Source organism: Engraulis encrasicolus, unplaced genomic scaffold (genome assembly GCF_034702125.1).
Source record: "Engraulis encrasicolus isolate BLACKSEA-1 unplaced genomic scaffold, IST_EnEncr_1.0 scaffold_451_np1212, whole genome shotgun sequence".
Lineage (NCBI taxonomy): Eukaryota > Metazoa > Chordata > Actinopteri > Clupeiformes > Engraulidae > Engraulis > Engraulis encrasicolus.
Genome location: NW_026945755.1, coordinates 16,801 through 27,500, shown reverse-complemented (window position 1 = coordinate 27,500; position 10,700 = coordinate 16,801). Strand labels below are relative to the sequence as shown.

Sequence of the window (10,700 nt, the reverse complement as noted above, 5' to 3'; positions counted from 1 at the left end):
CCAGTGCAGAAAGACTTTCACTCCAAGACCTGTTTTAAGCAAGAACATTATTATTGCTGAGCTTGTGGATCAAATGAGGAAGAGCAGAATACAAACTGCAGCTGCTGTTGAATGTGCTGCTGGACCTGGAGATGTGGCCTGCGACGTCTGCACCGGGAGAAAACTCAAAGCTGTCAAGTCCTGTCTGGAGTGTCTGAAGTCGTATTGTGGCACTCATTTGAAAGCTCACAATGAACTTATAGGTACAAATCACGCCATGGCCGATGCCACAGACCGGCTACAGGAGAGGGTCTGTCCCCGTCATAAGAAGGTTTTTGAAATATTTTGTCGCACTGACCAGAGTTGCATCTGCTATCTGTGTACTATGGACGATCATAAAGGCCACAACACGATCACTGCTACGGCAGAATGGCATCAGAAAAGGGTAAGGCATTTGGGATTACAAGTGTATTGACCATATTTGGGTATAAAATGCTTTATTTCACCTTGGCCTACGTTGGACATCTTTGCCCCACTCAGGGGACAGAGCAGGGTGTGTTTCCTTGTATGGAATGGAGTCAGAAGAAGGTAAGAAATATGTGGGATTACAAGTATGTTGAGCATATTTGGGTATGCATATTTTATATAATGCTTTATATAAAAAGGTCCAATGTCCAACATTGTAGCAAATGTAAAACATTGACAGGCCAAGTAGCCTACCTGTCATACAGGTTGTCAATCTGTCTCATGTTTAATGTCTATCTGAGGTCACGTTGTGTCAACTGCTTGTTGTGAAGAACTAATAATTTAATTTCACTCGATGCACCCTCAGAAATAAGTAGGCCTATGAACTAAGAACTTTGTCCCTGCCGTGGCTGTAACGGTTGACTGCTATGCTGCCGACCCAGGTTACATTTTGGCCCGGGTCATTTGCCGATCCGTCCCCGTCTCTCTCTCCCCAGTCATTTCCTATCTATGCTTCATGGTCCTGTCCCAAATAAAGGCAAGAAAGCCCCCAAAATATCTTTTTTTTCTTTCTTTTTTCTATTGCTTTGATTCCTGATGTTCCAGGAGGGGTTGGGGCAGAGCCAGAGGAGATGCCAGCAGATAATCCAGTTGAAGGAGAAGGAGCTGCAGGAGCTGAGGAAGGCTGTGGAGACTCTCAAGGTGAGAACTGACCAGAGGAGAAGACAATCTGCAGCAGGTTTCTGGTTATGCAGTGAGATAGTAGTTATGATGAGCTGTGACACTCAGGTTTCTGGTTATGCAGTGAGATAGTAGTTATGATGAGCTGTGACACAAGCATGACTCTAATACTGTTTTCCAGATTATCTCCACAACCACAGACAGACATTCCTTACAGGATTTAGTCTAATTTTACACAATACACAACAATGCACATTTGCAACCCAGCTGAATTCATAAGCAACCCTTCAATGTACAGGTATAGATGAAAGGTAAAACCTTTTGCATTAGAGATGTAAAGATTGACCATTTTTAGTGTAGAAGGCCCAACTCTCCTGACTTAAATCAAGCCAACTATTGGTCCTCCTGAACAACATTTGTTTGTGTGTGCATGCGTGTGTGTGTGTGTGTGTGTGTGTGTGTGTGTGTGTGTGTGTGTGTGCGTGTGCGTGTGCGCGTGCCTGTGCCTGTGCATGTGTGTGTGCGTGTGTGCATGCGTGCGTGCGTGCGTGCGTGCGTGCGTGTGTGTGTCTTATCAGTCTGGTGCACAGACAGCAGTGAAGGAGAGTGAGAGGATGTTTGCTCAGCTGATCCGCTCCATTGAGAGAAGGCGCTCTGAGGTGACAGAGCTGATCAGAGCTCAGGAGAAGGCTGAGGTGAGTCGAGCTGAAGGACTCCTGAAGCGACTGGAGCAGGAGATTGCTGAGCTGAAGAGGACAGATGCTGAGATGAAGCAGCTTTCACTGACACAGGATCCCATCCATTTCCTCAAGGTAGACACAATTACTTTGTACTTGTAGTTCAAACTGTTTAGTTGAAAACACGACTAAACACAGTGGTGATACAGCTCTGTTAATGTCCTGCTGATCAAGGGCTCATGTCAGTAGGTCTACCCTAAACTAATTTTTGTGAGTGTTTCTCTGCACAGAACGTTGTGTCCATCACTGGGAGGCCTTACAGCACTATTTCAACCAGCGTGACCTTCAGCCAAAGCTTCTCCTTGGAGTCCCTGAAGAAATCTGTGTCTGCACTGAAAATGCAGCTGGAGGAGAAATTAAATTCAGTCTTCAAGCAGGAAATAGTCAAGATATCTGCAGCAGGTTCGACAAAATTAGGAATCATAACAGACATTTTCTATTATATATCTGAGACAAGACATCACCATTTGATATTTATTGTTTTTCTTTATCTTGTAGCAGAGACACACATCCAGATCATCCAGAGCATACACTGTGAGTCTTCACCACACACACACAGAGAGAAATGTGCATCCACAAAACATTTTTTAAATACAAACTTCAGTCTTTCTAACATCAGTATTTCCTTGATCATTTCGAAATTGGACTAAAATAGTCTTTTTGATGTGCTCAACCCACTGAACATTGCATGTATAAGTTAAGTACTTGTATGAGTACGTCTAAGCCTCCCTTGCATGCAGGTGTAGGGGTAATTGCAGTTATGCAATTGAGATTACATTAATGGGCTCGACGAATAACTCCTCATACCATGGGTAACCAAAATATGTAGGAACAATCGCGTTTTGGGAGATTTATCAATTATGACTTATGTAATAAGCTCGACTTATGTAATAAGTCACAATTAATCAATCAAAATTGTAAATAAATCAGTCTCATTAATAAATCAGTCTCATAAATAAATCAGTCTCATATGATTTGGATATTAATCTCAGTATTTCACAATGAATTGCAAAAGATCAAGACTAATAGGAGTACTTGTGCACGTTGTGATTGGCAGTACAATGAAGCAGTCGCCTTCAAGGTATGAGACTTAAACCTAACTGTTCACTGTGACGGTCAACACAAGGGCACAAAACTCAGTTGAAGGGAAAAGTTCTAAGTAAGTTGATTCCGTACGTACACAATGCAATAACAGACAAAATGCAATAAAATCAAATGAATAACTTTTATTAACTACCAAGTAATCTAAATAAAGCATTACATTCAATGTCGGTTAAATGGAATAATACAATCATAAGGCGCAAATACTATAAAACAAGGAAAGAAAATAAAAAGAAGAAAAGAGGGGAAAAGAGAGAGGGAGAAAGAGAGGCTTCTAGCCTGTGTGTGTGTGTGTGTGTGTGTGTGTGTGTGTGTGTGTGTGTGTGTGTGTGTAGGTGGGGGTGCGTGTGTGTCCCTTGGGGACATGAAATGGCGGATCAAACGCGTGTGTGTGTTTGGTCAAGCCAAGCTAACATTGGCTACAGAAAGTTCAGGCAGAACAAAAGGCTATGGTAGCTAGTAGCTACCTAGTCTAAGGTAATAGCAGGTAGAGCTAGCTCTCCGGTGAGGCTAGGGGCCTGCAACGGTGTCTGGGATTTCTGTAATTAATGTACGCTATTCCGAATGGAAGAGAGAGAAAGAACCGAGACAGAGCAGGGTGTGAGAGACGGGTTGTCTAGAGCAATATCTGTAGTCGACTACAAATATGGCAACTCACATGCGTGGGGAAATATTGTCTAGGTATGGGAATGCACACAGAGCCGGCTAGCGTTAGCTAGCACGAGCTCAGAAAGTTTGCAGAGAGCACAGGACAATTAATGACTGCCTGGCGGACAGTACAGTGAGAAGGTTCTACTCAAATTGTACCGAGAGGCACAGGGTTGTCCTGGGGTTTCAACAAACGTGATTATTCTCGAGGGAGAGGGAGAGAGAAAGAGGGAGAGAGAGAGAGAGAAAGAAGCGGTGACTGTGTGTCAGTAGGAACAGCGTATGCTGTGGAGATTAGCAGCTGGCTAGCTAATCAAGGCAGGGCCGGTTGAGGCCGTGAACACAGTATCAAAATAATAAACACGCGCGCGCACAGATGTTTAGAAATTGCACGGTCGCACTCGAGCGGTTCACGGAGCGCTCCGAGCATTTATATGCGTCCAAACAATGCTTGAAAACACTCCGATCGTTTCGAATGAGACGTAGCAACTAGTAAACAACCGGGAGAGTTAGTGATAGCAGATTGCTAACTAAACAGAAGGGGAGACAAAAGAATCAGACATGTATATGAAAATCAGCTAAGCTTACTTCAAAACATATCTAACTGACAGTAGAGTAATATTGCCCAGATATGCCTACTGTGAAGGAGATGAAAAGGCTTCCAGCCTTTTCAGGAGAGAGAGTGGTTATCCTCAGTTGTGGACGAGAGTGGCCTGCAGCTCTCGCAGTCTGCAGGGTCCGAATGTCCGATTCTCGGTGTGTAGACGCGCGGTCCAACAGCACACGCAGTCTGCTGGGTCCAAACGTCCGGTCCGATTCTCGCTCCAGCGAGACAGGAAGGGTTGGGAAAAGTGGCTCGCACAGTCCGGCCGTGCGATGCTTTAGGCGTGAAACAATTGATGCATCAAAGTTCCACAAATGAATCCGGATGAAGTCTTTAGCAGGAACGTCCAGGCTACCGACTTATTAATGGGCTACTGCCTTCCAACAGTAGAAACCAAAGACTCTGTTGTCTCTGATTGAAACTTTGCAAAGAAAATGAACTTACAGCTGTTTAGGGATGAACTAAGCGTTACATTATCTGTATTCGGCCTAAATATCAGATAAAAGCTATGTTCAGAGTTTGTGTGCACAGTCTCTTGTACTGCACGGCAGCGCAGCATCCGTCCTGCTTGAGAGCGAACGGAAAAGAGAGACAGGATACTGTTTGTAGCCTGGTTTTGTATTATCTTACTGTAGATCACTGTAAGGGGCGTCCTTCAGTGGTACATTGTAAACAGTCTTTTGGGCTCAGCGCCCTCTAGTGGAAAGGAGGAGAAGTGGCTGGGAGACCCTACAACAGGTGTGCTACAAACACTTAATCTCCATTTAGCCAGTCCAGTCTAGACCTCCCAAGCCCCTCATGCATGTGGCGTGTGTCTCTGTGTGTTGATCTACAGATACTGATCCTGAACTCCCAGTCAGAAGAGCAGACGGCAAGGAGGGCCCACATCCAACCAGTACGTCATTACTGGCCATGTCCTCTGTATTTGTTTTTCAGTAACTGAATTCAGTGATACATTCAGTCTGTATACGCCACCCTCATTTATCCTCAAGGCAGTGATTAATGAAAACAACTTTAAGAGTTTGACTCAAGTGTTTGAAGCATTCTAAATGTACAGTATGCAGTACAGTACGCAATATTTGACCTCGATATTTGAAAATGTCTGGTTACGGCCCTGATTACTGAGGACCTCTAAAAGCCTTCACATAGGCCTGTCATGATATTCAATTCTATCCAGAAACTGCATGTTATGTGTAGATATTTATGGAGCCCAATATTTCCCAAGCCTCCCATGCATGTTGGTGATGTAGCATGCACAAAGGAAACAACTGGAACGCTGTTCTTTGCATTATTCTCACCTGAATGCATCGTAATTTCACATTGGGCATGCGTGCTGGCAGACGTCTAATATCTTATATTCATTACGAAACACGGATGATAGAATCTACAAATTTGATGTGGACAAAATAATCGCTTGACCTCCCCATTATTGAGTGCTATGGCATTGTTGTGAAGGACAATAACCAAATCATTCAGGTTAAGTAAAAACATTATTTTGATGCTACCGGTATTTTCTCTAGTCTGCGAAAATAAGATGCCCCCCTCTTTCTAAAGCACTGCTTATAGAACAAAAACAAAACAAACAAAAAGCTTCTTCTACTCGGGCTAATACAGTATAAGGCAGCCTGCACTTCCACACGCCCCCGTCAGCACTTATTTAGGCCAATGTGATGTTTTCATATTGTGGTGTTGATGCACTTATTTAGGCCAATGTGATGTTTTCATATTGTGGTGTTGATGCACTTATTTAGGCCAATGTGATGTTTTCATATTGTGGTGTTGATGCACTTATTTAGGCCAATGTGATGTTTTCATATTGTGGTGTTGATGCACTTATTTAGGCCAATGTGATGTTTTCATATTGTGGTGTTGATGCACTTATTTAGGCCAATGTGATGTTTTCATATTGTGGTGTTGATGCACTTATTTAGGCCAATGTGATGTTTTCATATTGTGGTGTTCACTTATTTAGGCCAATGTGATGTTTTCATATTGTGGTGTTGATGCACTTATTTAGGCCAATGTGATGTTTTCATATTGTGGTGTTGATGCACTTATTTAGGCCAATGTGATGTTTTCATATTGTGGTGTTGATGCACTTAATTAGACCAATGTGATGTTTTCATATTGTGGTGTTGATGCACTTATTTATATGTAGGCCAATGTGATGTTTTCATATTGTTGATGCACTTATTTATATTTAGGCCAATGTGATGTTTTCATTTTGTAGTGTTGATGCACTTATTTAGGCCAATGTGATGTTTTCATATTGTGGTGTTGATGCACTTATTTAGGCCAATGTGATGTTTTCATATCGTGGTGTTGATGCACTTATTTAGGCCAATGTGATGTTTTCATATTGTGGTGTTGATGCACTTATTTAGGCTGATGTGATGTTTTCTGTCTCAGTGTCTGATGTCCAGGCTCTTACAGCTGAACCAGTGACCAGAGAGGATTTCTTACAGTGTGAGTTGGACACACACACACACACACACACACGCACACGCACACGCACACGCACACACACACACACACACACAAACATTCTCTCTCTCTCTCTCTCTCTCTCTCTCTCTCTCTCTCTCTCTCTCTCTCTCTCTCTCTCTCTCTCTCTCTCTCTCTGTTCCCTCACCACACACACACACACACACAAACATATGCACACATAAACACATACTGTATAGACACACACACACACACTATACACACACAGACACCTCACTGGATTGTACAGGAAGATGTTAATTCCTGCTTGGCATTGCTGCCTGTCGCACCTCCTCCGGTGCCCATGGGTCAGCTGCAGGGTCGTCAGTCAGGAACCACTGCTTTATCAACGTTTCGCTCCTTTAATCCTGAAACGTCTAGCGTGTGGCGGAGCAGCGACAGGGACGTCTCCCTGTCACCCCCTGCAGCTGATAGGTGTTGTTCCCTGCAACTGTTGTCTGGGGGTTAGGTGTTATTCCCCCAGGTTCTGTCCTTCCTCCGCAGCCAGAGCCAAAAGCTCCCTTTCTCCGCCTCCTCTGCCAGTTCCTTTGTTGCCTTCCTTAGCCTTCCTCCGTTGACTCCCACATCCTTCAGGAGGCGTATGGTTGACAACCCTCGGCATCCGACCTCCACTGGGTAGATGGTAGTCTTCCAGCCCGCCTCCCGGCACTCAGCAGCCAGCTCGGAGTACTTGGCCTTCTTTCGCTCAAAGGCAGCCTCAATCCCTTCCTCCATTGGCACAGTGAGCTCTATGAGGGATACCGCTCTAACCTTTACAGACCACGCCACTATGTCTGGTCGGAGAGATGTGGTGGTAGTCTTGACTTGACTTGACTTGACTTGACTTGAAACTGAAGCTTCTTGCCCAGGTCAACCTTCATGCTCCACTCCTGGCCAGGTGTGAAGGGCCTTGCGGTTTCTCTTTGCCTGATGCTTCTGATCCCTCCTTCCTTGACAAAGGTGGTGGGTTGCTCTGCCGGCGATGGTGTTCTGCTTCCCTGTCTGCACTCCTCCAGCACTTCGGCTAGCTTTCTCAAAACCTGGTCATGGCGCCAGGACCTCCTGGACTCCCGAAGCTCGAGCACCAACCTGGTCTTTTCTTGCATGTAGCCCAGCTGTAGCGATCTCAGAGGTAGCTGGAGCATGTTTTTCCCAAAAAGGCCGGCTTCAGAGAGGCACCGTGGCAGCCCCAACCACTTTCGAATGAATGAGTTGGCTTTCCCATCCATCCTACTCATTTTCAGGGGCCACAGCAGTCTCTGGTAGAGTGTGAATTGGTAACACCAGACCTTGTATTTGCCCGGGAGTTGGCTTTGATCGATTCTCCTCAGGCCGTCAGAGAGCTGCTTCATGACGGTTTTCCCCATTTGCTTGTCAGAGAGCTCGGCCGTGTACTGCCTCCCCAGGCTTTTGATGGGCTGCTCTGCGAGGAGTGGGATTTTCTCTCCTCCAACGACAAAGGTGGTGTTGTCGTTCCTGACTCCTCTCCTGAGTGACAGGCTACGGGACTTGGAGGGCTTGATTTTCATTCTTGCCCATGACATCAGCTCATCAATCCTCCTCAGCAGTCTTGCTGTACATGCTGCTGTCTGAAGGAGGGTGGTGACGTCGTCCATATAGCTCCTTAGAGGGGGAAGCGTTATCCGGCCGCGGTACATATCCTGGTGTTCCTAAGGGGACGTTCCTTTGTGGATCGCTGTACTGCTTTCTGACATGCTGTTCCAATTGCTCCCTGGTGGTTTCGAGCTTGCCAGTCTTCTTCTCCTCCAGCAGCTGTCTGGCATGCTTGAAAGGATCCTGGAAGAAACTGGCTCGCTCTTTCTGCTTCCGCTTGCTGCGTTTTCGGATGCGTTCAGCTCTGCGAAGCATGGCTAGTCTTTTCCTGACCTCCTCCCACAGGGCTTTCAAACCTTCTTTCTCTGCGAGAGTGGCCTTTCTCCAGTTTTTTCGGAGTTGGCGACGCCTTTGTACCAGCTGGAGGATTTCCCTCTCTCTCCTCCCCTTCTCTCTTTGGATGGACCTCTGTCTGGAAGCGATCTCTCCGAACCTGTCTTTGCAGGTCTGGTATATGATCTCGCCCCTCCTTGCAGTGACTCCTGTAGGGTCTTGCTCAGGTCTGTGTCCAGTGCACGCCATGCCTCTCTTTCACTAGCCTTTGGCCACTTGATCTTGTTCCTTCTGGCAGGTTTCTTGGTCTCTGCAATTGGCTCTGTTCTGTCTGGCGTGGTGAGGACTGGGTCTTCGTGCTCACTTGGGGACTACTTCTCCACCAGTGGACCTTCCTCCTCTGTCACCCTCCTGCCTCTCTTTCTAACACACACACACACCCACCCACACACACACACACCCTCCCCATACACTGCCTCTGTTTCTAACACACACACACACACACACACACACACACACACACACACACACACACACACACACACACACACACACACACACACAACACCTCAGGTACACACACACACACATACACACACACACACACACACACACATATGCACACCCTCCCCATACACTGCCTCTCTTTCTAACACACACACACACACACACACACACACACACACACACACACACACACACACACACACACACACACACACACACACACACACACACACACCCTCCCCATACACTGCCTCACACACACACACACACACACACACACACACACACACACACACACACACACACACACACACACACTCATACACATGCACACACACAGAAACTCCTACCCCCACACACTTCACCTGTCCTAAGTCTGACAGAACTAAAAACCTGTGTGTGTCCTGTCTTCTCCTCCATCAGATTCCTGTCACTTCACTCTGGATCCAAACACAGCACACACACGCCTCCGTCTGTCTGAGGGGAACAGGAGGGTGGAGTGTAGACCTGGGGTCCAGTCATATCCTGATCATCCAGACAGATTTGATGTGTGGCCTCAGGTGCTGTGTAGAGAGGGTGTGTCTGCACGCTGCTACTGGGAGGTTGAGTGGAGTGGAGTGGTTGGTATAGCAGTGTCATATAAAAGCATCAGCAGGAAAGGATGGGGTGCTAAGTGTGTATTTGGATATAATCATCAGTCCTGGAGGCTGGACCTCACCAGCTACAGCTCCTGTTTCTGGCACAATAGTAAAAAGACTGAACTCCCTCTAGTGGCCAGCTCCAGAATAGGAGTGTATGTGGATCACAGGGCAGGAACTCTGGCCTTCTACAGCATCTCTGGAGACACAATGACCCTCCTGCACAGAGTCCACACCACATTCACACACACACTCTACCCTGGGTTTAGGTTTGAGGTATGGGGATCATCAGTGAAGCTGTTGTGAGGCCCCTACAGGGCTGCTCCTGTGGGTCATTCAACACACACACACACACACACACACACACACACACACACACACACACACACACACACACACACACACACACACACACACACACACACACACACACACACACACACACACACACACACACACACACAGCCCCCTACCAGTGACATGTTTGTCAATATATAAACGATCCGCAACCGCAATCCTCAACCAACCACCATTTCCAACTAACTGCTGCCACACAACTCACCACTCAGACAGCAACAAATATGAAAATATTGAACTGCACCCTCTTCCTGACCCACATTTTAGTGGGGTTAGGTGCCTTGGTACAGGGTATTGGTTACAGTCCCTGGAGCAGTGTGGGGTTAGGTGCCTTGGTAAAGGGTATTGGTTACAGTCCCTGGAGCAGTGCGGGGGTTAGGTGCCTTGGTACAGGGTATTGGTAACAGTCCCAGGAGCAGTGTGGGGTTAGGTGCCTTGGTACAGGGTGTTGGTTACAGTCCCTGGAGCAGTGTGGGGTTATGTGCCTTGGTACAGGGTATTGGTAACAGTCCCTGGAGCAGTGTGGGGTTAGGCGCCTTGCTCAAGGGCTCTTCTGACCACGCCTCCCTCACAATTAGGGTAAGCTGCCTTACTTAAAGCCACTTCAGCCAT

The 10,700-nt window shown here is 46.5% G+C and overlaps 1 protein-coding gene across 1 annotated transcript in view; it reads left to right on the top strand.

Annotated features, from left to right (window-relative positions):
- Positions 1-10,037, top strand: part of LOC134444095 (tripartite motif-containing protein 16-like) — a 10,239-nt gene extending 202 nt beyond the window's left edge. The window contains exons 1-6 of the mRNA XM_063193555.1: positions 1-424; positions 1,051-1,146; positions 1,704-1,937; positions 2,093-2,168; positions 6,625-6,681; positions 9,517-10,037. The exon at positions 1-424 is cut by the window's left edge and continues 202 nt beyond it. Coding sequence (XP_063049625.1) covers positions 1-424; positions 1,051-1,146; positions 1,704-1,937; positions 2,093-2,168; positions 6,625-6,681; positions 9,517-10,037 — 1,408 coding nt within the window. The remainder of the gene's footprint in view (positions 425-1,050; positions 1,147-1,703; positions 1,938-2,092; positions 2,169-6,624; positions 6,682-9,516) is intronic.
- Positions 10,038-10,700: the final 663 nt, after the last annotated feature.